The 26661-nt window shown below is 45.4% G+C and overlaps 1 protein-coding gene and 1 long non-coding RNA gene across 7 annotated transcripts; one reads left to right on the forward strand and one right to left on the reverse strand.

Annotated features, from left to right (window-relative positions):
• Positions 1-17392: 17392 nt before the first annotated feature.
• On the reverse strand, positions 17393-18668 carry LOC120668399. Of its 2 annotated transcripts, XR_005672426.1 has the most exons (4): positions 18305-18668; positions 18067-18158; positions 17818-17956; positions 17393-17712 (listed from the first exon to the last, which is right to left on the reverse strand). It is a non-coding gene; the product is annotated as an uncharacterized LOC120668399 (long non-coding RNA). The 2 variants fall into 2 exon arrangements; XR_005672425.1 differs by having other exon boundaries at positions 18067-18663.
• Positions 18669-19015: 347 nt separating this feature from the next.
• LOC120669962 lies at positions 19016-24300 on the forward strand. 5 transcript variants are annotated; one of them, XR_005672909.1, is made up of 9 exons: positions 19036-19321; positions 19397-19876; positions 20474-20854; positions 21968-22065; positions 22170-22216; positions 22798-22895; positions 22983-23047; positions 23648-23979; positions 24069-24300. XR_005672909.1 is itself a non-coding variant. In XM_039949897.1 (8 exons), the coding sequence occupies exons 1-7, from the start codon at positions 19157-19159 to the stop codon at positions 23933-23935; spliced, it is 1524 nt and encodes a 507-aa protein (XP_039805831.1). In that variant the 5' UTR covers positions 19036-19156; the 3' UTR covers positions 23936-23979; positions 24069-24300. The 5 variants fall into 5 exon arrangements, 4 of the variants coding, with proteins under 4 accessions (XP_039805832.1, XP_039805831.1, XP_039805833.1 ...); XM_039949897.1 differs by lacking the exon at positions 22798-22895; XM_039949898.1 differs by lacking the exon at positions 22798-22895 and having other exon boundaries at positions 19016-19321; positions 23648-24300.
• The last annotated feature ends 2361 nt before the right edge of the window (positions 24301-26661 follow it).

The raw sequence follows: 26661 nt of genomic DNA on the forward strand, positions 1-26661 counted from the left end.
GTAGGGCAGATCCGCTGTCTGTGATGCAGAAGCGCAGGGATCCTGTGCCTTCCTCAGGTGCACTGTCCGTCCTTGCGGAGTTGGATATATAACCAAGTTAGGAAGGGAGTCTTGATCGGACTTGAGATTCTTAGCCGAGTTGGACTCGACTTGTTTGCTGTATTGGATTAGGTCATCCAGCTAATCTTCCAAGTCGGAAGAGTCCTCGGATTCGGAGTCGGTTAGCCCACCGATTTTGGGGTATGTATGCTTTGGGTGAGCGAGAAGTGGGATGCCCATCTCAACACGGAGGGCGTTCTCGTTCATCCAGTGTAGCCATGATTGAGTAGGAGTTAGCCCCTCAGGTTCCTTGATCCAGGGTTTATCATTGATCGAATCGCTGGCTTGTTCTGGAACCTTGGCTTTTCCCTTTTTAAGCTTGTCCAGTTTCCAAAGAGCGTCAGCATGCTCGGTTGGTTTGGCCATAGCGTCCATGAACAGCTCGACATTGTCTGACAATCTTCGAGATCGTCGAATGGTTCAAAGTTCTCGAGACCATTCATGAAACGATCAAAGTCCTGATCGAACTTGGACTCGACTGGTTTCGGAGTCCGAGTGTGAGTAGGTTTCGGTGAAGGGCTCTGGGGTATCCTGGAGATAGACGGTCCCATCCGAACAAGCCGGGGGTTTGTCTCACCAGCTCCCCCGCAGATTCCTCCTCCCGATTTCTGCTCTTTGTTTTGCAGAGTACTTTCAGTCATCGTAATGCAGTCGGCAAGCTTCGAATTCACCCGATTGATCCCTGCGAGTATGTCACCCGATGTTTTCTTTGGTGGGTTTAGTGCTTTGGGGTTTTGCTGCAATGTAGATGTGTCGAGAGCAGTTTCTGCGAGTTTGATGCAGCCCTTAATTGACCGTGAAACTTGATCTACTCTGGCGAGTAGTTTTGAGTTTTTGATCCTAGGGCATTTGATCGTCTTGAGATGAGCCAGGTATTTTCCAAGGGTTTTGGAAAAGTGAGGCTTTTCGGAGTCAGAATTTGTGTCGAACTTGACCGAACCAAGAGTTTGGTTTAGAGTTGACACGTTTTTAGGTTTGTCCGAGTCAAGTTCGAGTAGAACTCTTTTCTCGTCGAGATCCACAGACTTGCGGATGTCGGCAAGTTGGGAGCAAGTTTTCGATTTAGGCGAGTTAGGAGTGACAAGGTGGCTGAAGAAGCCTCCCGTTCTGTCAGCCGTGCATGCCCAAGAACCGAAAATGAGAGTTGTGCCTTCCGGCACGTGGTTGACGTCGCTTGATCCAGCCATCGAATTCGTTGGTGAACTCGCCGAACCCCCTACCTGGCGCGCTAGCTGTTGGTGTTTATCGCCAAGCCTGCTCAGGGATACCCTTAGCAGTAGGGTTTGTAGGTAGGGATCGACTGCTCTAGAACTCAATGGTACAAGGAACACAAAGATTTAGATAGGTTCGGGCCGCGAGTTTGCGTAATACCCTATGTCCTATGTGGTTTGTATTGCCTTAGGTGTTGATGATTGTTTGGAGGGGGTCCCTGCCCGCCCTTATATATCCGGGGGGACAGAGTTACATGGAAAGTCCTAGCCGAGTACAGTTGGAGTCCTACTACAACACAATCGGGTAGTTTCCTTTGTACTGCAGCTAGTTCTACGCCTATTCGAGTAGTTACAAAAGAGGTAAGGTACGGCCATGAGCTATCATTACTCTAGAACATTCTATGCCTATTAGCAGTCCCGCTGCCCTGGGTCTAACAGTGTGCGATCCATAGTGCCGACTGTATCGTCAGGCTTACGCTTGCGCGTAGGATCCCGCTGGTTGCTGGGCCCTCCACGATCATTGTGGCGCTTCCCATTGTTGTCGTTGTTGCGGCGGGGAAAACGACTGTGTTCTTGCTCCTCTTCATCTGCCTAGCGCTGCATCATGTCCCGTAGATCTACCACTGTTTTGGGGCGATTACGCCCGAAGTCGCGGTACAGGGATTGGACGGTGATGCCGCTCTGGAAGTAGTCGATGACGTAGTCGTCGGCGACGTTGGGGATGGTAGCTCTTGTGTCGAAGAAGCGCTTGACGTAGGACTGATCGACTCGCCTTGCTCCTGCTTGATCATGGACAGGGCGTGGCGAGTAGCTACTCGGTGTAGCGACCCTTGGAAGTTGTCGACGAACGCCTTCTTGAGGTCCTCCCACGAGTGGATTGACTCGCGCGCCAAGCTTTCGAGCCATGTGAGGGGTGCGGGCTCCAGGGCCATCGGGAGGTAGAGGACCTTGGTGTTGGTATCTCCCCCTGCAACTCTAATAGCGGTCGAGTATAAACGTAACCATTGAGCAGGGTCTTGCTTACCATCGTACTTTTGGATGTTCGTAGGCTTGAAGTCCTTCGGGTATTCGATGTTGTCGAAAGCCCTGCTCAGGGCTTGGAAGCGGTCGGAATTGTCCGCAAGCTGTGCTCTGCGTCTTGCGTTGATGATATCCCATGCGTCAATGATGGGAATCGGCTACCTCTTCCCTGTTGTGCCCACGGTTGTTGTTGCGGTTTGGCTGAGGCCCAGGGGTTTGATTTACTGGTGGTTGGCCACCCCTGGGGTGATGGTTGCTTGCGATTTTTTGATCCTCTTGATTTCTTTGGTTTTGCTGCTCCTGCTGCTGTTGATGCTGGTGGCCACCAGGGGTACGACTTGCCTGAGGTATGACTGTTGCAAGCCCTTGATCGTGTGTGTGACACCTCAGGTGTCTGCACACTTGAATACAGAACACAGTAGTCAAATAACAATTAAAATGAGAATTTAAGAAAAATAATTCAGAAAAGAAAATTCATAGAAAAGTCAAACTACACAAGAGAAGTTAAAATAAGAAAGTAAAGGGTGAAAACCTACTCTAAATCCAATTCAAAATTGTGCACAAAAATTTAGTTGGCGCATAAGAGGTACTCTAAATGACATGTGCTCAATTGAACTTTCAGCCAAAAACCATCCAAAAGCTGAGTAAAAATCAAAGCCCTTTTGTGCAAATTTGGAAATTCAAAATAGTTCAAAATGTGGGTTTCAAATGAAGATTTGCAGAAAACAAAAGTTGTAGACCTTGAAAAGTTATACAAATTTGGTATTCAATACTTTTTCATTTGAGCCCTCTAAGAAGGAGATAATTTTAGTTTACCGAGAGGTCCCTGAATTTTCAGAAATAACAAATAAGCCCCTACCTCCACCTCCCCTCCCTGTTCAACGCCGCTCGCCCGTACGCCGCCGGTGGACCTCGTCCACGGTGCGTCCGCGGCCAAGTGGACCCGGGGAAGCCCTTCCAGGCCACCTGGCCTGCCCCTTTGGCTCTTTCTCGCGCCTACACACGTCCCCGACACCATCCTGAGCCGCCACGCCGCCCTGCCATGCAGGCCGCCGCTGCTCCCTCCGCCACCTCGCCGTCGAGTCGTCCCAGGCCAGACCGGCCTCCCCCAGACGCCCTTCCCTTGCCCAGGAGCCCTGCGGCCTATAAATAGAACCCGAGCACCCGCAATCACGCAACCCCTCTCTCCCTCCCCTTTCTTCCTCCGCCCGCCATTGCCGGCGAGCTCGAGCTCGCGCGGGGAGACCACCCCAGACCCACACTGCCTTAACCGACCGCACCAGCAGCCTCGCCACACTCCAGTGAAGCTCACACACACGCCAAATCCCACCAAAACCCACTCTCACCGCCGTTCCCCTTTCGCGCCGCCGCCGGCGAGCTCGGGGCTCGCCGCGGATCGGCCAAATCCAAGGGAGTCCGAGCACGGCAGCTACCCCAGGAGCTTCCTCACGCTCTCGCGGTGCTCGTGTGTGCGACATTCCTCTACCCCGAGCCCTTCTTCGCCTACACCGCCGGCGACCCGAACTCCACCGCCGCCTTCTTCTCTGACGAGCTCGTTCCCAGCCATCTTTCACCGAAACGTCGACAAGGGTAGGTAGCTCTCGAACCCTTCTCTCTCACGCGCCTCCACGTTGCAGCCCCGGTAAACCCTGCTTAGCGGAACACCACCGGCAAGATGCAACGACGGAGAAGGCCGGCGAAGGACCCGGTTGTAATTTCTTTTTTTCGTTCGAGGGTGTGTTTGCAAGTTTTTCCAGGGTTTGGTAGTGAAATTCTAAAATACGTAACAAATCACAGAAAAATCGTAAAAATGCAAACTCAACGGATCTGGAATCTTGGTGACAAGATCTACAAGTTTTGTAAGAACCAAATCTGCAGAAACTCAACCAAAATTAATCTATGAAAAAGAATAAGAAAACCAACTAATACATGTTTAGGAAGTTCTACTCAACAAATGACCCCGATTTTTGGGTATGTTGTTGCTGCTGGAATGTTAGGCTCACATTAAAAAGATGGCACCCCACTAGAACTGTTATCTTGTTAGAACAATCAAGATTCTCAAATCTGTTAATGAACTCCACGATTTAATGCTGGAAAACATGTGCATGATATTGCTCTGAAATGTTTCCTACATGCATGTGTGACTGAAACCATGCTAATCCAAAAATTTCAGAACAGTTAGAGTTGGTTTGCTATATACCATGATTAATGCTTGTTTAATCAACTTAATTCATCTTATATAGTTGTGATGCTCAAAACAATCTATATTTATTTCTGAAGTCTCATTTTGGTTCTGCAATCATGCCTGTAAAATTTGAGCTCTAGTTACTAAGTATTGCTTCAGTTAAAAATCATGCTTGGTATGTCATGGCTAAGTTTGTTATTTTTGTTCTGGGTAAACTAGACTATATCTGATCATGAGTTTTGGACATGTTCTTACTTAGAGTAAACTCTTGCTATGATAAAAAAATTCACCAGCAGTACTGATTGTCTTGGATCTTGAATAAATATGCTAGTTTATGTAAAATTTAATGCATAGTTAATTTATCTGGTAGAGATAATACTTGATAATTTTTCTGGAACATATTTAGGTCATATGTAGGTTCTGGAAAAAAATTGAGACCATATCCCTGGTATAACTTGCTGTAAAATTAATCTTAGTTAATAGCTGGTTATTTTTGTCGATTTTATAATCTCTTATGCTTAAGGAAATAAAATCTGAAACTTTTACAGTACTGAGTAGATGTTATATAGATGCTTCAGTAAAATTTTTGGCACCAGAACCCATGTAAAACTTTCTGTGAAAAAATGTGAAGTCACTAGAGTAATCTGCTTACATGAATTATTATGATTAAATGCTTTATGGTTAGGTGCTGAAATTTATAGTAGATGCTAAAGTATCTGATCTGTTCTACATTAAATTTTCATCACTAGCTTATAAGTAGATTTGCTGTTATGAATTTGTGAAAATATGCTATGTTTTATTGATTGGAAATGAAAATCAAACCCACACTCATTTATGAAGAAACATAGTAATAAACACTACTCCATAAATGACTGCCCAGTAATTAAGTTCACAAAGATCATCTCTAAGTTATTTTGTTGGACTACAACTTTATTGTGAAGGAAAGAAATCAATATTCCTGTGTAACTCATAATCTTACATTGCATATAGAAACGGCTAATCTTGCGGATGGTGATTACGAGCTGGTTCCCGCGGATTCTCTTGCTCAGGAGGTTAATTTGAACTGTGCTAACTTAGCTCAAGACCTGGGCCAAGCCCCAGAAATTTCTCTGCCTGACAGTGCCCAAAAAGGCAAGCTCTGGTGCATAATCCCATTATTTTCAGAGTTCTATTCATCTAACTATTCATAATGTGTTGTAATAATTTTATTTTTCCTGCATTTAAGTTTTCTAGGCGTTGATCGAAAACCTTAGATGCATAATCCCTAGGAACCTATGTTTGATACCCGGATCTTTTTATAGACTAGTTGCTCCACTAATTAGGAACGGTAGAAGTCGAGGGGTTTCCTGCCTCTCGCGAGCATATAGGAATTTACTGACTTTAAATTCCTGCTGAAATATAAGGACAACGGGCGGGGTTGTGTAGTTGTGATACCCCGCTGGTGTAGTCAAATTGGCTAAGGTCGCGGTGTGTGGCTCATTTCGTTAAGCGTTTGAAAGTACTAGCCACATACCGAGAAATATGGTAATCGGTAAGCTTAAGTACCTGATTGGACCAGCAAGTGGAATGATCTCGCACCCCCTTGGTAGCAGTAGGTTTATTTTTGTCCAGACGTACGGGTGCAGAGTGGTCGGACTCTGTAGTCGGGGGGGGTGTGCCGGATCCACAACCTGGAAAGAAAGGGGAAAAGTAGCGTGGGCGGGAGCGAAGTCGATCTCCATGCGTGTGGTCTAGGTTCCCCTGGCCAGGTTGAAATTCGATTCAGAATCATCCGCCTCTCACAGCATGAGACTGCTTAACGTTTTCGGTCATACAGAGTAACAAGTGGAACAAATGTTGTTAACACTGCTGTATGATTAAATGTTTGCTCTACCATGTTTGAGTAGAGATAGTTGCAAACTTAGAAAGGTTAATCCAACTAGAATATGGCTAAGTAAAACCTGAAAGCAAGGATCAACACTTAGTGGCATTTTTGGCAAACAAACCCCACAAACCAAAAAGCCTTGCATGTCTAGTTATCTGACTAAGTTATATCCGGTGACGGGTAAGTCTTGCTGAGTATTAGTATACTCAGCTTTGCTTGTGGCACTGTTTTCAGCTACTAACTTCGAGGATATGATTGCGAGTCTTACTTGGCCTTGTACTTTACCTCCGGGCTGGTCTGTTGAGTGGGATGGTCCTTCAGTCAGTGCTGACCACCCTCCCGCTGAGTGACGCTTTCGTACAGGCTTTATCGATGCGTCACGTTATTTCGCTAGTTATCTTTTACTGCTTCCGCTGAACAATGAGACTTGAATAATTTGAGTAGTTGAACTCTGTAGTACTTAACTATTCAGAACTTGGTTTGTAATAAATTTATCTTCCGCTGCAAACACTCTGAGATGTATGAGATGATCTGTGTTGTAATCTCTGGGCTCACCTTCGTGTGAGTGTTGTTTGTGCGATCCTGGAAAAGCGTGGCTTTCATCGAGGCTTCACTCGAGGAACTACCGTGCGTGCCGATTTGGGTCAGAGTTGCCTAGCAATGAAGACCAGTGCACCCGGCCCCGGTTAGTTTGGGTAGTTCCACCACAGTGTGCCGTGGAGTGAGGACAGCGGGTTCTGTCTCTCGAGTTGTGCAACAACGTTCTTGGTGAGATTTATGACTCGGTCTATCTCTGGATTCTGAGGCATCATCATGAGTCGCAGGGTTGCTTCTGTCATCGTAGCAATTGGTGTTCTGAAAACCATATCTGCATCGTTGTTGAATTTATTGTTGAGGTTGCGCGGTGGAATTCGAGCAAGTTCAGCCGCACGAGTCCTGCGCTCTTCTTTATGTTGATTCAGGGCTGTACGAGTGGCTTCATCTTCGTCTGCTGGAGCGTCTTGGGTCAGGTTGTTGGCTGAAATCTGATCCAAGGCTTCGTTTGGATCGTGGTGGCTTGGGGCACCTCCAGGCTGTTGGATGATCACCGGGACCAGGCGTTCTGGAGAAAAGCTTTCCAGGTCTGATTCGTAATCAGCTAGGACAGTTCCTTCGGACCTAGTTTCCCTCTCGATTGCAAGGGGAGTACCGTGTTGGAACAGGAGATCATCAATGCTGGCGACTTCTCGCAGGTTGTCTAGTAGTTCTGCGAGGGTGTAGCTTCGGCAAGATCTGAGTTGCATCTTAGCCAATGCATTGGTGATGAAATCCAGGCTGTCTTGGGGTGACTCGACTGGATCTGAGTATACGTCGAAAACGGGTGCCTCCTGACTAGCAGTGACTGAGAGGTTTTCGACGCGTAGTAGATGATCCAAGCTATTTTCATAGATGGATTTAATCATCTGTATGTAAGCAAATGAAGAATTGCGCAGCCCAAAGACGGGGTTGTGCAAGAAGAGTCCCAATCCGAGTAGATTTCGGTCTGAGACCAATCTGAGTCCGAGTAGAACTCGAGTTGTCTTCGAGTTTTGCCTCGAATTCCTTGGCGAGGTCGGGAAGGAACGTAACGCCGCGATCGAGAGATCTGCCGATCTTGTTGGGATCTTCCGACGTGGAGATATTCAGTGTGGGAGAGTTGGCTAGGTGGCTATCGAAGCTGCCCAATCCATTGGCCACGCAAACCCACGAGCCGAAGATGAAGATGGCGCCTTGAGGAGGCGCCGTGGTGCTGAAAGCGAAGGTGGCCATCGAACTCGCCGATGAACTCGCCGAGTCCCCTACCTGGCGCGCCAGCTGTCGGTGTTTACCGCCAAGCCTGCTCAAGGATACCCTTAGCAGTAGGGTTTGTAGGTAGGGATCGACGGCTCTGGAACTCGATGGTGCAAGGAACACAAAGATTTAGACAGGTTCGGGCCGCGAGTTGCGTAATACCCTACGTCCTGTGTGGTGGTTTGTATTGCCTTAGGTGTTGATGATTTTTGAGGGGGTCCTTGCCCGCCCTTATATATCCGGGGGATAGGGTTACATGGAAAGTCCTAACTGAGTACAGTTGGAGTCCTACTACAACACGATCAGGTAGTTTCCTTGTACAGCAGCTAGTTCTACGCCTATTTGGGTAGTTACAAAAGAGGTAAGGTATATCTATGAACTATCCCTTACTCTAGAACATTCAACGCCTGTGAGCAGTCCCGCTGCCCCGGGCCTGACATTCTCCCACTGAATGTAGATTCCATGTGTTCAGTTATCAATGAATCTGAGTTTGGAAATGGAGCAGCTTTTACACAAACATGACAGCACAGAATCACAAAAATACAGAATCAAAAAAACACAGAATCACAAGACCATAAAATGGTTCATGTCTGAGACTGATTGATAAGTATGTAGCCATGCAATGGTTCATAACTGGGAATGATAAGTTACATATGGTTCATAATGTCACAGAATCACAAGACCAGATTGCTAACATGGTTCGTAATGTCACATTTGCCAGAAGCTAATAATTAAGTTACATATTCATTCAGTCATATGGTTTGGCGCCTTCAATAGCAAAGTAGTTGGAGCAGGTGGCTTTGGACGACTTGGCTTCTTGCTTGTAGGTGCTGTAGCAACTACAGAAACAGTAGCTCTTGAAGCACCTGTAATTGTGACATTTGCCCTTGAATGTGATCCTTTTGTCCCTGGAACAATTGCTTCTAAGTTGAGGGATGCTTAGCCACCCACAGTGCTTGATGCCTTGCCCTTTGCAGATGTCCTGAGTACCCTCTGTGCAGGCTACAGTTATGTAGAGACAATTAGTTAATTAGAAATAGTGCATATGTAGTAAGTATATGTATGGCAGATGGGTGGCTTACATTTTGAATTGTTGCTCCTGTCTTCTCTGAATGCACAATGCCCAATTCAGAGCAATGTGTCTTTGATTTCTTAGATTTTGTACTTGTCGTGGTTGTTGACTTCCTCTTCTGATTACTAGTAGAGCTTTGTTGAGATGTGTGGACCACATCCTGAAATTTAGATGGAGCTGCTGACTACCTGGGGACACTGTCAGTTGGAGAAGGTGCTGACTGCCTGGGGACATTGTCAAATGGAGGAGGTGTTGACTGCCTAGTACTTCTACTGGTTGAACCTGTTCTCTTCTCACAAGTGCTTCTATTGTGACCAAGTTTAAACCAAGCTCGGCTCCAGTGATGTGGATCTTGCCTCAGTATAGCATCAGCTCCTGCTGGTGTTTTCTCCCTTAGGATACCCAAATTGTAATTGAACAGGCTCATTGATGAAGACTTGGCACACCTCCAAAACAACTTTTGATACTTCTTTTGCTTAAACTTTTTCCTCCAATTAGCATATATGTGTCTGGCACACATCCTATGTTCTGTCTTGGGTGCCCATTGCTCTACAACATTGACGAGTCCTTTTTGTTGATCAGAAATGATTACACAGCCCTCCCCATCACCAATCAGCAAGTCTTTGCTTAACAATGCCATGAAGAAATCCCAGGAGTCATTGGTCTCTTTCTCTACTACACCCCAAGCAATATGGTGCATTTGATTATTAGCATCTCTACCCAAAGCACATAACAATTCCCCATTAGTTAAACCCTTGAAGAAACAGCCGTCTAACCCTACAACTTTCCTACAGCCAGCAAGAAACCCCTTCTTACATGCATCAAAACAGACATAGAATCTCAAAAAAGTAGGCCTAACCTCATCTGTATCAAGCTTCACCACAATTGTACTTCCTAGGTTACTTTTTAGCAGTTCAAGCTGGTAGTCAAAAACCATACCATACTCCCCTCTAGTTGCATCATACATTCTCTGCATTACTATTGATTTGGCCCTCTTAATCTTTGAGATACTAACATCTGCAAAAATTTCCTCTTGGATTGTTTCCCTCATGCTCTCAAGACTTCATTGTGAGTTAGCTTTGATGAACTTTTCATATTTATCTGCTATTCTCCTATCTGTGACCAGAGAGTTATCTCTCCTTGGAGGACATGTATGTACACCTTTGCATGTGGCCAAGTGCCAACTTTCAGCTCTTGTTGTCTTTGAAAGATGCAAAACCCAGGGGCATTTAGGCCATGTACACACAGCTCTACACTTATTTGCTTCATTCTTCACAAACTTTATCACTTTCCTCTCCACAAGTCCATGCTTTATAACAGCCTACCTGAAATCTTGCTTGTCACTGAAAGCCATTCCAACAATGAAGCTAGCTACATTAGCATTATTGTCAAATGTAGGATAAATCTTTTTCTTCCTATGAACCTCTCCATCAGGACCTCCATCATATGAGTCTTCCTCCTCATCAGTGTCAAAATAAGGTGTATCAGTACCATCATCTGATATTTCAGTAGTTGGTGCATTTCATGCTGTCAATCCTTCCACATTCACTTGTTGTCCTTCACCATCAACAAGCACCAAGCAACCAGCTTTAAACTTCTTTTTCAATTCCTTCAATTCATTTCTAATATGGGCTGCTTCTTCATCACCTTCACTGCTTTCATCGTCACCTGGCTTGTAATCACTATCATTCTCAGAGTTTGACTCCACTGCAATAGGTACCTCTTCTTGGACAGCCTTCCCCTTCCCCTTGCTCTGTCGAAGCCATTCACGATACTTTTTAAATGCTGCTAAATCCTCCTTCATTTTTGCAGGTGATGAAACTATCCTAACAGAATAACTTTGCATCTCAGCTTGTCTTCCTCAGGTGTCTCCAACTGAACCTCACCTTCCTTTCTAGCTTCTACCTCCCAGTCACTTCCCTCTGTCTCCACCTCTTCATCATCAACAATGACCAGCTCTGCATAAACCTCGACAACCCCCCCCATCACTTATACAATCACACATATCCTTGCAAGACTTGTCATCTACCAAAGCTCTAAGGTCATCCACTAGCTGTTTACCGGGGAAAAGCCAGTGGAGAAGTACAGGGTCAGTGGCCTGAAAATGATCTTTCAGATGTCCAGTTATCTCAGGAAGGGAAATTTTGTCCCGCTCGATGGATGAAATCCCCTCTTTACCACCACAGTAGTGTAGAGCCTTCCCATCATTGATAAACTCTCCCCCAAAGTGAAATCGAACAGCAAGAAAATCTAGCGGATCCATCTCTGGAAAAGACACTATATTTAGTTCCTTGACTTTAACCCCCACAAAAGAAACAAGAAAAAATCAAGCAAGCACATGGCGGCGAACATACCTTTTGCATGGATCTCTAGCTACAGCGGCGACGTCTGCGGAGCTCCAGTTTGTTAGCCGCCGGCTACAGTCCAACTTCGATTCGGGGGGAAATGGAAACGGCTCATGGGGAGACAGAGAGGGAGACGGAGACGGAGAGCCAGGTCAGGTGAGGCGGCGGCGGCGGAGCTGCGGCGGAGCTAGGGTTCGGGCCGGGGAAAGAGAAGGGGAATAACAGGAGAGAGAAGGGGAGAGCTGGCGGCGGGGGCGTCTTTACTCCATGCCGCGTCCAACCTGGCCGGTCGTCGCCAGCGTGGCAGTCAAATCCGGTCCACGTTAGCTCCAAACTAGGTAAAATGAGTCCAGGTGTCAAAGTTAGCTGGTATTACAAGTTAGGGTGTTATTTGTATCCGGTTTCGTAGTTGGGGGTCCAAGTTGGACGCAAGCAATAGTTGAGGAGCCAAAAGTGGACTTTTTGCATATTAAAATGGTGAGAAGCCGAGGTATGGAGGAAAAAAATCAGATGGACCCCGGGCGCACGGAGGCGCCCCTGCGCCCCCACGCCCGATCGTCGCCACGTGCGCCCGCTCGGCATCCGAGGGCCTGCGCCCTCTAGGCTTGCCTTCCGCGTAGGACGCCCACTCGTCTCGGCGCCTTCAAGCACAGAGATCAGCGCGGCTCGGCTTCTTCGTATAGGCACTGCCCGGCTCCACCTCTTCGCATATTCCTGCGTCGACTCATTCCTTGGAGCCCTAACCGGCGACGGCGACATCGGTGGAGGCAATCGACGGCAGTTCACGGTGCCGCGGCCGGGGCGGAAGGTGGCACCGCGAAGCCCTACCCGGCGACGGAGACCTCGTGGAGGTGATCATGCGGCAGTTGAAGTCGGCGTGATCACGAGGTCCTCCCGGAGACAAGCCGCAGCAACACCCCGCTGATCGACCTCGCCGAGACAGGTAGAGTTTGCCGCACTTTTTGGTGGAAAATTAGACTAGCATTCTTTTTCCTCCTTGCTTTTGGATACTGTCTAGATGCTTTACCTGATAATGCATTATTGTTGATGTAGACGTGGTAGATAGAATTTTGTCGATCAACCAGGCAGCTACCTTAGCTTGTCTCCTGTGATAGAAAAATGCAAACATATATGTGATCACACAAGTTCAGATTAAGGAGGCAATGGGCACACAGTTGTGAACGTGCAAGGAGGCAAGCATCACACTAGAATGATGTACAGGTTGCAAGAACGATCTCATAAATGCTAGCACTAGGAAGCCAAGCCAGATTAAACAAATCATGCTAGCACTAGAGATGCCGCCATATTGTTTATAAGGCTACTGTGATGTTGCTTTGGCGCTTGACAGGATGTGACATCGTTTCCTACTTATTCTCTTTATGCAGGTGATCACACAAGCTTCCATGGATCAACCAGCAGCCTCCATAGCAGGTCGAGGAGAAGAGGAACAACAAATAGCACTAGTTCCGCCTACTGCTCTCATAGAGGATCCACGTTCACTAGAAACATTTAGTTTGCAGTTGCCAAGGATATCGAGAAAATGACTCATCACAAAAGAATATTACAAGGACAGGTTGTGATGCTGGTGTTCAGTTTAGTATCAGCAGAGAGGGGCTTTGGACAATGCAAACTGCTGTTAGAAAGTTACATTTTGATGGAGGGCAAAATCATGAATCTATGTAGCATGAAACATGTCACCAAATTTCTCATTTCAGAGCTTGTAATATGGAACATGTCATCTGATTGCTTATTTCAGATAACTTATTTCACAGCTTGTAATATGGAGCATGTAATCCTTTTGTGTGCATTGTTTTTCTCGAACACGCAAGAGAGCTGCGTATCTTTGTATTAAGAGAGAAAGAATAGTCCAATTACAAAAAGACACTCCAAACCTTGGACCAGAGAAAGGAGTGCACAAGTTAAATAGGATTTAAATTACGGAAAAACACCTAGGCAGGACCAGACCAACAGAACCACCCAACTCTCTACCCCTGGACCACTCCCCTCTCAAGGTAGAGGGTAGCAAACCCTTTAGCCCCGGCAAACTGCCATGTGCACACTTCATCCTTAAAAGCCTGAACTGCTTGTTGTAAGTTGGGCGCTACTCCATCAAAGACACAAGCATTTCTATGCTTCCAAATAATCCATGCCCCTAGGATGCAGAAGGAGTTGAAGCCTTTTCTAAGATGTTTCTGTAGTCTCTTTTCGGCCTTCTTCCACCAATCAGCAAAAGACGAACTCCTGGTGGGTGTTAGGGTAGCTAAAGCTAGCTGCTGCAGGATGGTATGCCAGAATTGTCTTGCAAAAACACATGAGGTGAGTATGTGTTGGATTGTTTCCTCCTCCTGGTCACAGAGCACACACAGCTCAGGATGCTGCAATCCACTTTTTGCTAAGCGGTCTGCTGTACAGCAGCGGTTCCTAATGGCGAGCCATACAGATGTCTTGCACTTCCCTGGTGCCCAAGACTTCCAAAGCCTTTTCCAAGGTTCAAATGTGATAGATCCCAAAAAATAACATCTGTAAGCCGATTGCGTCGAGAATGATCCTGAGGCCTCAAGTTTCCAACGATGTACATCTTCCAAATCAGATAGGTTGACTTCAGCAAGTAAGTCCTACAACTCAAGATACTCGGCAAGGCCAAGCCAACCAAGTGCATTTTTAATGTCTGAGACCCACCGATTCTCTTGTAAAGCCTCATGCACAGTTCGGTTTTTTTTAATTTGAAGGGAACACAGAGCTGCTGCCATGCAACCAGCGATCAGTCCAAAAGAGCGTATTCCTTCCATTCCCCACCATGGATTCAACTGCAATGGCAAACATGGCCGATGTTTGTGAGTAGACCGGGATTTGTAGACCTGCCCATGGGCGGTCTGGTCTAGTTTTCTCCATCCATAGCCACCGCATTTGGAGTGCCCATCCTAAAACCTCAAGGTTATGTATGCCTAGCCCTCCAAGATCGTGGGGCCGCATGACCTTTTCCCACGCCACGAGATAGCAGCCACCATTAGCTCTTTGTCTTCCTGTCCATAAGAATCCTCTCCTGATTTTGTCTACCGCTCTTAAGAACCATGTAGGCACTTTGATTTCTACCAGGATGTAAATGGGTATAGCTGTGAGAACAGATTTTACCAGGACTGCGCGACCAGCCAAAGTCATGAGAGAGGCCTTCCAACCTGGCAGCTTGTTAGCGATCTTTTCTATCCAAACCATCAGATCACATTTTCTCAGCTTCTTGTTAGAGATTGGTAGTCCCAAATAAGTGGTGGGAAAATTGGCTGTGGCACAATGCAGAGTATTATTCACGACACCATGAAACTCCTCATCACACTGAATAGGAATGACACAACTTTTTTGCAGGTTGGTTTGCAGACCCGAGGCCTCCCCAAAGACTGCCAAAATATTTTTTGTAAGCTGTAAATCTTGCTCATTTGACCTGATGAATAAAGCAACATCATCAGCGTATAGAGAGAGTCTCTGTCCTGTGGAAAGCATAGGTAAGAGCAGTCCTTCCGATTCCGCCTTGATAAACAAACTGTTAAGCACATCCATGACTAGGATAAACAACATCGGGGAGAGAGGGTCCCCTTGACGAAGCCCTCGTTGATGAAAAATGGATTCCCCTGGTATCCCATTTAGAATAATCTGGGTGGAAGCAGACCTTAGTAAATTGGAGATGATGGAAACCCAGGTAGGACCAAAGCCTAGATGTGTAAGAATCTCCAGAAGGAAGGCCCAATCCACCGAATCAAATGCCTTCGAGATATCTAACTTTAGGAATAAACTCGAGATTTTTCGCTGGTGCAGGACTTTGATAGTTTGCTGTACCAGCATATAATTGTCATGAATACATCTGCCTCTGATGAAAGCACTCTGATTGGTTGCAACCAAAGTGTTAAGCTGTGGTGCAAGTCGATGAGCCAGAATCTTGGTCACAAGTTTCGCGAAGCTATGTACCAAGCTAATGGGACGGTAATCTTTTGCCTCCCTAGCATCAGCCTTCTTGGGAATTAGAGTTATGTAGGCTGAGTTGAGCAGCTCCAAATTCCTCATATCTCCTTGCTGCAGTGACACTAAAGCCGCCATGAAATTAGCCTTTATTATATGCCAACAGGATATGTAGAAGCGACCTGTAAAACCATCTGGTCCCGGCGCTCGATCTGTTGGTAGTGCCTTTATAGTTGCCCAAACTTCTTCCTCAGTGAATGGAGCATCAAGCACAGAGAGGTCCATGCCATCCCTGTGGAATTCAGCTAAGTTCAAAGTAGCTTCTCTAACTCTTGCCCTGCCCAGAATACCATCAAAGTGTTCAAAGAGGATTTGATGTTTTTCCTCTTGAGTTGTGACTACCCGACCATCTGTAAAAAGTTTAGGAATGAAATTCTTCTTCTTTCGGAAGCTGGCTTGTTTATGAAAGAAGGAGGTGTTTGCATCACCCTCTTTTAGATATCTCACTCGAGAGCGCAAACGCGCAATTGTCCGCTCCAAAGAGGCTAGGACCAAACAATGTTTCTTTAATTTACTTCTCAGCCACTTTTCTTCCGCCGATAATTCTCTGAGGTCCTGGGCCATTTCTAAATTATGCAAAATGTGTCGAGCGAGAGCTAGCTGCGAGTTTACATGACCAACTTGCTTCTGTCCCCAGGACTGTAGAGCTTTAGTAAGCCGCCTTAGCTTAATTGAGATTCTCAGGAAGGGGGAGCAATCATGTACAGGCTCATCCCAAGAATGCTGCACAGCTTCGAGAAATCCATCAAGCCTTGTCCAAAAACTCTCAAAGTGAAACCGTTTCTTTCCCAAGATGCCCTCCCTGAGACCAAGGATCAGCGGGCAGTGATCAGACATTTCCGAAGCAAGGCTTTGTAAGACACTTTCCATATAAATGTCTTCCCAACTGTTGGTGCAGAGAACCCGGTCTAACTTGACAAGTGTCGGAGAATCGCGTTCATTCGACCAGGTATATCTCCTTCCTAACAGCAGAATTTCCTTTAACTCAAACTCATTCACAAAACGGCGAAAACGACCCATCATTGCTCTGTTTATGTTCTCATTGTTTTTGTCTTCCGAACAGTATATCATGTTGAAATCCCCAGCTAACATCCAAGGGCCAGGACAGAGGGACCGTACCTCTTGGAGCTCATCAAGGAAAGCAGGTTTATCAGCATCTTGGTGAGGGCCATAGACCCCAGTGAACCACCAAGGTGGGTCGTACTGATTGCTGAGCGGCACTGAAATAGAATGCCGAAGTATATGATGATGAGTAACTGCAAAGGTTCCCTCCCTCCAAGCGACCAAAATACCCCCTCTAGTTTGCTGTGCAGGCAGAAAAACAAAATTGGTGTACTGTTGCCCAAGGAAGGAGGCAACATCACGCTCAGTGATTAGAGGTAATTTTGTTTCCTGCAGACAGACCACTGTCGGCTTTAAGTCATCCACTAACTTTCTCAGATTATCCCGCCCTGCTTTATCATTAAGACCACTGTCGGCTTTGAGTCATCCACTAACTTTTGTGTGCATTGTGGAGTTCTTTTGGTGAAATCACTGCAGAGTTCTTATGAGTTAGGAGAGTGAGTACTATTACAGCATGTATATATTTATATATTTAGGAAATGCAACAGAAATTTGTGGCCTAAAACATATGGTTTTATTGCAACAGTAATTGTTCGCAGCATTCTATCAATAGTTACAGGCAAAGAAGGATCCGAGTCAATAATTCAACATTCTGTATGTCAGCAAAGAAGGATCCCAGTCAATAGTTATTTATTTTCCAACAAATGAGAGAAAATCTCATATTCAAGAACATCCACATTTATTTCAGAATAGTATCTTTTTTGTAACACATCCATACACTGTACAATTTGAGAAGTACAATACAAGAAGCATGAACAATTTATGTATAGTTCCATAAACATCACATACACTGTAACAAATTCCTAACTACACTACAATTTAGATGTTTTCGAGGAGCTGCTGGTTGGTGAGCAACCAGGCTGGATGTGGTTCAACCTTGAAATGGTTCATGCACACATTGTGAGATCAGCATTTCAGAATCCCAGTTCATCTTTTTGCTATTTTGGCGGAATGTTTTCGTACATGGTCCCCGATTCCTGCAGCAGCAAGGTTCATGAACATATTGTTAGCATTAGCAATTTTTTGTAGCTATATATCTCTTCTATCCTTGCCAATGAAAGAAAAGACATTCAAACAACAACCTTGCTGTAGCATCCAAGAATCTGCTTACATGCAACAGGTCTGCAATTGCAATTGATGACTTGGAGACCACATACAGAATGTCTAGGTTGCCAGCTGAAGATGAATGTGAATTCCAATTATCTGTGCGGCTCTCTGGTTCTACAGAGTAGTGTTAACTTATTACGTTATTGATCAAAAGCAAGAAGAGGTAGGATTAGAAGTATAAAACTTAAACACCACTGGTCAATTTAAACTGAAGAAATGCATACCTCTGAATAGTTCAACAACGACATGCATCTTGTATGCAGAGTTCTGAATTTAAATCTTTGCATATCCAGCTGAACTGGTGCCGTCATTAAATCTACAAGCCCAAGAGTGTTATCAAGTCAAATAGAATTGTTATCCTCATCCTCAGCACTATCAATTGAAACACAATATCTTGGAATTGGGTTCAAATGCATGACTGCAGATCAAGATACATCAGAGACCAGCAAAGTTAAAACTCACGTTGTCACAGCCACAACTACAATTTCTCGGCGGCCGGCAACAGGGGCTTCGCGCGCGCAACGGCCGGCAGCGAGGGCTCCGGCGCGCGGGGGATCCGCCGGGCAGAGTCAGCAGCAGGTGCCGGGGAGGGTGGCTCAGCAGCAGGTGCCGGGGAGGGTGGCCGGCCGTGGAGGCGGCAATGGCTGCGCCCGGGGCAGCGGCGAATGGGGGCACGGCGGCCGCCATCAGGGGCTCGGGCTCGCGGGGCGGGGGCACAAGGAGGGGGGAGCGGGGCTGCGGCGAGCTCCGGCGATGGAGATCCGCGGCGCAGAACAGATGCGGAGATGTTTGGAGCTGAGCCTTGTTTGGAGCTGGAAGATGAGCCAAGCCGAGCACGAGGAAAAGGAGGCGAGCCGAGACTTGGTCCTGTTTGGTTCACACTTTCTTTCCTAATGCACACAATCTAAGAAAAGAATTTCACATACATACATAAAGTGCTAAATAAAATCTATTTACAAATTTTTTTTAGAAATGGGTATAATTTTTCGTGACGAATTTAAAGACAATAATTAATTGTTGATTGGCTACAGTGATACTACAGTAACTATTCTCTAATCACGCGGTTAAAGACTGTATTAGATTTTTCAGGATTCCTAGCGCAGCGCAGAGTTCTGAAATTAATTATGTAAATTGATTTTATTTAACATCGTAATTAACGGTCAAAGGGTTTTAAGTTCTCCCTGATACGGAAACCAAACAGGGCATCGGCTGCGGGGGAGCACCGTGGCGCTGATGGACCCGGTGTCCACCCAATTTTTTTCCGGTATGGAAAGGCGATCGATCTAGGTCTTGAGCGCCGCCGCCGCCTCTCTCATGGAAACCCCAATCTCCTCCGCGCCTGGAGATGCGAATTCTCCTAGGGCTAGCTTCGCCGGCGGCGGCCCCAGCGAAGGCGACGGATCAACGGCGAATGGTCGGAGCTACTACGACAAGTTCGGGTATCCGGATGCAGCTTCCCATTTCGAGGCAAAGGATCAGGTGAGTAGATTTTTTGTGCTGATGAGAAATAAGTGGATCGATTTTTGGTTGTGATCGACTAGCTGATTGCTGCAGGAGACTCTCACCAAGTACATGATTCATGTGTCCCCAATACTGCAGCCTGTATTGGCCAAGGACAGGGTCGCCAAGTTCGAGAACCTCTGCTGCGGCTGGTCGCACTTTATGGGCCGCCGCGATTTCATTTTCCCAGATGTCCTCATTTCCATCATCTCCCAGAACGCCGTGCGCTGTGCCAAGGTGGCGCTGAGCGGCGATCTGTACAACGGACGCCGAGCTGACCCCAACGCCCGGCACCGCTACGGGTTCACGCCCCTCCACGCGGCCGCTGAGACTTTCAGCGTCGATATGGTCAAGCTCCTCCTTCGCCATGGCGCGTCGGCGAACATCCGCACGGAGGGAGACAATGTTATTGAAGGTCTCCTCCCTCTTCATGTCGCAGTAGAGAATGCTGGCATGCATAAGTTCCTGGAGGACCATTGGGAAGATGGGTGCCCTCTCGAGAAACTCATCTCTCTCCTCTGTCTGCCTGAGATGGTTCGATCCTATCTACTTTCATAATCGGTCCTAAACAATCACCACCTGCCACTTTATAATTCCTTTAGCTTACAGTTGCTTCATATGCCATTCTACTCACTTTTTTTACTTCTTATCAGATGCATGCACACACAAATACAATAACAAATCCTTTCAACTTAAAGTAGGCTTCTATGTCCACGTACACATGACTTAGGCCAACATACCACCAAGTGTCATTTTTCTTAACATAAACATCTTTCCTCCTCTTCAATTGACAAGTTTTCAGTCGACATGATTTGTACTAGGATTTATATTAGTATTTATTTTTGTAGGTAAGTAGGTGGAGGAAAAAAATCTATTAATGTATAGACTACAGAAAAAGTTGTTTTTTGGTAGACCATCCCATTTTGATCTAGTGGTGCTGGATGTCGATTGAATGTTTCCCAAACTTTCAATTGACTGAAAATTAGCAAGCCCCTAAAAATAAAAGGTGGACAATTATCTTGCTAAGAATTTTTTTACTTTTAAAAGTGATGAGCCCAATCGTTTCTCTTATTTACTGCATGCATCTGTTAAAGTATAATCTACAAATTGTCATATCGGTGCCATTCGCAGAAGATGTACTTGGACACGACCAGGCTGATTGCCAAACATACAGATAACATTGTTGATGAGGTATGGAATTATATAAATGGGAGGAAGTTTGTCGAGTCGGCAATTTTGCTGCTGGCTGCTCAGAAGCAGCTTCGTGGCCCCGTAAATGGGGGCAGAAGCAAGGCTTCTCGGGATGGGTTTGATGTTGTTAGACGTCGCACCTATCAAGCTATTGGCTCCCTACATCGTCAAGCAACAGCTATGGTTAATGAGGGAAAAAATGGCAGTGTCCTAAAGAAGCTGAAGAACAAGAAGGAAGATCTTATTACAGCAGGAACTCTAGTTGATATTGTTGACAATGCAGGTGAAGCTCTTGAGAGCTACATTCAGACTTACTCAGAGGTACGGCCTACACACACACACACACACACACACTGGGGCCGGTACCACTTTTCTGTGTATTCTTTTGTGCTTATGGATTCGTGGATTACTTCTTTCTTTCTTTTTATTTCGAAGCAGTAGATTTGACCAAATTATACTAGCTTGTCATAAAACCCATCTTAAATTAGACTAATCATCTATCTTCACATAAACCTGAGAGATCATTTCTTTTGTTTCCATTTCAATCTGCCTTTTTTCGGTGATGGTGGTGGTGGTGTGGTTTGAAAACCCATTAGAACTTTTTTTTGTCTGGCTGTTGATTTTGGTTGCTTCATTTATGAACTAACCAGCACCAACAGAATAGAACCTGGGTAAAATGGGAATCCACTTAGAGTACAGGAACAATTAATAACCAAGGTAGTACCCAAAGAACAGGGTTTTCAGCAGTGGGTTAGGATCACCTCTGCCCACAAGGCCATGACATGTCAATGCTAAAATATGCCATTTCTGTCATGGTTGCGACTGCTGTAGTTCATGGTGTTGGTTGTGACAGCAACAATGGAAGGATGGGGAGTGCTAGGCTAGTTGGGTCAGGCGCGTCCAGTTTGTTTTCTTATTTCGTTTTTCTTCTGCTGTGCTGTTCAGTGTGGTGGTTGTTATGGCACAAAGATTGGGAGTGCTAGGCTGGTTTGGTTAGGCTGGTCCATCCTTCTTTTTTTTTGTTGTTGTCTACACTTTGGGCTTTATTACAGAAGACTAGATATCATGATCCTGAGATCCTCTTTGCTATTGTCAAGTATGTTCACAAGATAAGGCATCCATTAAGTAGGCTAGCTTTAGTAAGTAACAGTGCATGCCATATTGAAACACTGATTAAAGAGGTTTCTTGACTAGCCAGTAACTTGATAGCATGCTAAATCAATTTCACTGGCTTGATGGAAATTCAGCATTTTTGTTTTTATTAATGAAACCAGGTCACCAATTTCATGTGTTTGCTAAATCTTCTGTTCAAAGGTTGTTATGTGGTTTCAGCCATTGCCACCTGACAAGTGAACATATCTGAATACACACTTTGGAGTAATGTCTCTTATCATTTTATAATTATTGTTTTTACAAGAAAATGATTGAATGTAGGTGACCCATGAGGAGATTATTGAACATGTTTCATCAATTCTAAACAGCAATGGCATTGTTCATTCTGGAATGGGCATTGACACTGGAAACCTCAAAGGGTTTGTGATTTCTTAGCTTCACTTATATTTACTTAATATTTGTGTTTTTATACGTGTCTAATGTATCTAGTTTGTTTTCTAAAATTTTCCTTCTTGCTTTGAAGCTACCAATATCTTTGGGCAACAGCGATTCATAAATCAGTCTCACGAGGTGTGTTGCTTTTTGGTTGACATTATTTCTTATTTGTATTAGAAAGGAACAATTTTAGTATATATACTTCAAACCGGGTTCTTGAGCGGGTCGATAATGTAAAGAGGGGTAGAGGTAGACCTAAACTGACGTGGGATGAGTCGGTTAAGAGAGACCTTAAGGATTGGAATATTTCTAAAGAGATAGCTTTGGATAGAAGCGCTTGGAGACTAGCTATCAATGTGCCTGAACTTTGAACTTATTTCTTTCGGGTTTCATCTCTAGCCTACCCCAACTTGCTTGGGAAAAAAGGTTATGTTGTTGTTGTTGTTGTTGTTACTTCAAACCATTGCAAAGTTATCCATGCCTGATGCACCAAGTTAAAACATTTCACTATAATAATGCTGATGGCCTATCTAGTGTAAAAAGGGGGGTTGAACTAAATGGAAAGTGAGGCAAAACTTACTGGGAGTTACATGTTAGATGTGGCTACTACAGTTGCTGACAACAGTGACTAGTACCGTATCAGATCATGGAACCATATCACGGTGCTACAAATGTAGTTTAGTTCCTGTATTTCATCTTTGTATTATTGCTTCCAGGAAGAGATGAAACGTGCACACGGTTTACTCCTATGACAATATAAATTGTAGCCTATTTCTCAGATGGATCTGTTTTACTGTCCAGTCATTTGCACCTTGTATGTCCTTTACACTTGATAACAATCTATGGATTATGATTTGTGTTTCATAAGTTGGCTCCTAACCAATGCGGTTACTCAATATAGTGGATGCTGAGGAACCTGACAAAGCTGAAAACTCATCTTCTCTGAATGCTAAAGTTATTAACAAGGTAAAGAATGAAATTTGAATGTGGATGATCTTTTATTTTTTTTAATGCCATCTTTTGGATACTTCATTTAGTTAACAGGCAGTTGTTATGCCTTTTTTGCAATTTCGCAACTACTTGTATTATATTTGTTACATTAGGAGAAAACTTTCAATTTGTTTTGAGAATTACTTGTGATCTGGCTAATGGAACTTGCTTGAAACCTCCTAATAGTGCCACCAATTATGTGTGTTTATGTTCGGCAATGTTCTAATCAGAAGCATTGTCTTATGGAAATTAATTTTTACTGTTGTATACCATTCCCATTTGGAGATTCATCTCTTAAATCCACTTGTGGTGTCTTTTCCACGGTTGGTTATATGAGTCTAATTTGGCTTGAAAAAGTTAATGCCAGAACAAACAGATTTTATTAGGATTATTCTTCTGAACTAACATACTTTATTGCCTCAGTTGATCAGGTGATTTAGGTAATATCTGATGTAAATTAAGTAAATAAAACGTAAGATTCAACTTTTGACATGTTAAGCAGCAGGATGCCATGAATACTCATTGCCTGTCAGCTGTGCATTCAGATGCTAATCGCCTCATGTAATCCTGCAAAAGGTACCGCCTAAAGGATTGGCCCTAAGAGACGAGAGAAACAAGTTCTTCCCATACTGGAAATCGGTGTTGTCTGCTCGGCTGATGGTGAATATAGTTCCACCTTGTGAACCAAGCATGAAGGACAAGAAGGCAATGCAAGGTACTGAACCAGGCAGGAAGGGTGTCCGGGTCACAAACAAATCAAGGGGGAATTTGACCTCAGCGCCTCAGTTGGGGAGCAGATATGAATGTAGAAGGCAGCTTTGCACTATTGTTTTGAGGTCCCTGAAGGTGCTCAGATGCACTTGAATAGATATCTGATGAGAGCGTGCCTGTTGAAATACCATTCCTGGGTACTGCCTGAATACCTTTTTGCTTAACTTTCCATTGGTACTGTAGATATATTTTTCATTTTGGCTGAGGTTGTATCATCTTTGTGTAGATCTGAGGAAAGCAGAAGCATCGGGGACATGAAAATGTTATTTTTATGGCCTGTACTTGTGATTTGAAACCTCGATGTCACTGTACTATTTGGAATATTACTATTCAAAGTTGACCTTCGATGTAATGTAATTTATGTGTGCTAGGCAATAGATATGACCTGGTATGTGACCTATACTAGTAAATGAATGCTGTGCTACCTTTAAATAAATATTTTATGAGCTCTTAAAACCTGTTATGTGATCTATCCTAGAAATTGTGCGAAATAAAAAAGACTATCCTAGTAAGTATTGTGCTACCTTGAAATATTCTTATATGAGCTTTCAAAAGTAATGTTATGATATGCTTTACCGAGTGTTTTTTCCCTCGATGGTCTTTTTTAATAAAAAAATAGTGTATAAAAAAGGACATTACTATTGAAAGTCAATGCTGGAGGGCAAATGAAGAATGACAACATTTTCAAGTTTTTTTTTTCAAAAACAAAATTCTTATTTTGAAAGCATGTACTACTAATTTGGAGAACCGGTGCCACCTTTCGATGTTCGAATCCTGGAAGCCAGCCCCTTCCGGAAGCAGGCAGATGAGGCGCACGCAACAGTGTTTCTTCGCATCGATTCAGGGCCAGATCATGTCTGCAATGCAAATTATTGACATCAGCACGAGTTCTCCTGATAGCGGTCGCGGCCAATTTTTTTTCAAGAAAATTAAGGAGAAAGAGACGCATGGAGAAGAGAAAGAAGATTTTTTTTAGAAAAAGGGGACAAGAGAAAGAAAAAAAGAGAGAATGAAACGGCTAATTTTAGCCTCCAGTCGGTGGCCCGGCTCGCGGTGACAATATAAGTTCACTCTAAGGAAAAAAAAGAATAAACTTCACAATGCTTCTCTCTGACGGAGAGACAACACTAATCCATCTCCTCGGGGTCGCCGCCACGAAGACTATTTTGTAGGATTGAGGTCGGGAAAAAAACTATTTTGTAGCTGCTAATTTTCAGTCAGCTCTCAGTTAATGAAATTTATTTCCAACTCAAGAAACAAATGTGCCAACACAAAACGACTTATCTCGTATAGACCATCAGGTTACAATTTTTATCCCACATATATCATGGTTGAACAGTCAAACGTCTAAAAAATAAAATTGCATTTGTCCTTTCTTTCTCCTCTCCACCACCATGCGAGATGTGTCTCCCAGTCACCTTGAACAGCACCGCGCCTACTTGGCTGCCATGGGCCGGCCAGTGGGCAAGCTTAGGCCACCATGCGCTCCGAGTCCCCCGACCGCGAAGCGCCGCGGCGCTCTCCCTCGGCCCGCCGGCCCCGCGCGGAGGGCGCAGCGGAGCCCCCTCGCCGCGCCTCCTTGCCGCTGCAGCTGTTCCTCGCCGCGCCACCGGGAGAGCTCCGCCTCTGGAGCCCGCGAGCCTCGCTCGGGTCCCGGACCTCCTCCTCGCGGCCTTTCTCCCCCGCCTTCTAGATCCGGCGCGCGGCCGTGTGCGGAGGAGGCGCCCGAGCTCTAGGGCGCACGGCCGGAGCGTCCCCCCCTCTCCCCCTTCCTGCTCGATCCGGCTCTGGGGACCTGTAGTTAAGGTTAATCATGTATTTGGTATCATCATTAATACTAACCGTGCATGCATACAATATTTTTAATTACATTTTTGTTAGCTTGTTAACACATGAAATGATGATTATTTTTCAAATCCAATGAAACATGTTTTAAAAATAACTTTTAAATTCTTGCTCAAATAAACTTTTGCCTAAAAACAAACTTGTAGAGTTTGGAGCGGTGAAAAACTTTCGTGTTTATGATTTTTTATGTTTAAGCACAAAATTTGAAGAAAACTTTTAATTTTGCTTTGAATAGGACATTAATGATTTGGTTTTAACATTTCAAATTTTAAACCATGATTTGATCTTCAAATGAAGTTTTGCCTAAAACAAAAGTTGGAGGAAATCAAATTTTGAACAACTTTCATTCTTGGAATTTTTCGAGTTTCTATATGAAATTTTGAGTTTTCGACGGTCGAAATCGAGCTAAGTTTCGTTGAATCATTTTATCTCTGCTCACTGCTTCCGGCCCTCATGCCGCACGCCCACGCGTCGTCGCCGGCGACCTCCAAGCGTCGCCGCCCGGCGATCCTCGCCCTCCACGCCGTGCTCGGCCTTATCCCTCGCGCACGACCTTGTCCCTCGCGCACGACCTTATCCCCTCCTCCCTGGGCGCCCTTTCTCTTCCTCCTCCGATTTGAGCCGAGCAGAGTGCCGCCGCCGGCGTCGCGCCGGCCTTCCCTCGCCGCCCCGCTGTGATTCCTCGCGCCCCAGGCCGCCTCGCTTCGCTCCGCACCTGCTCCACTTCTCCTAGAGCCGGGCCGAGCCCTGCGCGCGCACCGAAGGAGCCGCCGCGCGCCATGGCCGCCGCCTTCGCCTAGCTCGCCGTGGAGCTCCCCTGTCCGGCCTTCGTCAGCCCGAACTGACCCACCCACAGGCTTCCCCACGGCGCACTGAAGCTCCCAGGCCCAAGCCCGCCCCGAATCCACCACCGAAGCGCTGCCACCACCGTGCACCACCACCGCCGGCCGCCTGCTCCCGTGGAGCCGCCCCCT

Source organism: Panicum virgatum, chromosome 4N, assembly GCF_016808335.1.
Source record: "Panicum virgatum strain AP13 chromosome 4N, P.virgatum_v5, whole genome shotgun sequence".
Lineage (NCBI taxonomy): Eukaryota > Viridiplantae > Streptophyta > Magnoliopsida > Poales > Poaceae > Panicum > Panicum virgatum.

What these genes read in the sequence shown, in the direction of transcription:
- LOC120669962 (XM_039949898.1), top strand. Translation starts at nt 19,157, where the DNA reads ATGGAAACCCCAATCTCCTCCGCGCCTGGAGATGCGAATTCTCCTAGG. An exon ending in TCCTCTGTCTGCCTGAGATG is followed by an intron (nt 19,877 to 20,473) that starts GTTCGATCCTAT and finishes TGCCATTCGCAG; the next exon opens with AAGATGTACTTGGACACGAC. An exon ending in GACACTGGAAACCTCAAAGG is followed by an intron (nt 22,066 to 22,169) that starts GTTTGTGATTTC and finishes CTTGCTTTGAAG; the next exon opens with CTACCAATATCTTTGGGCAA.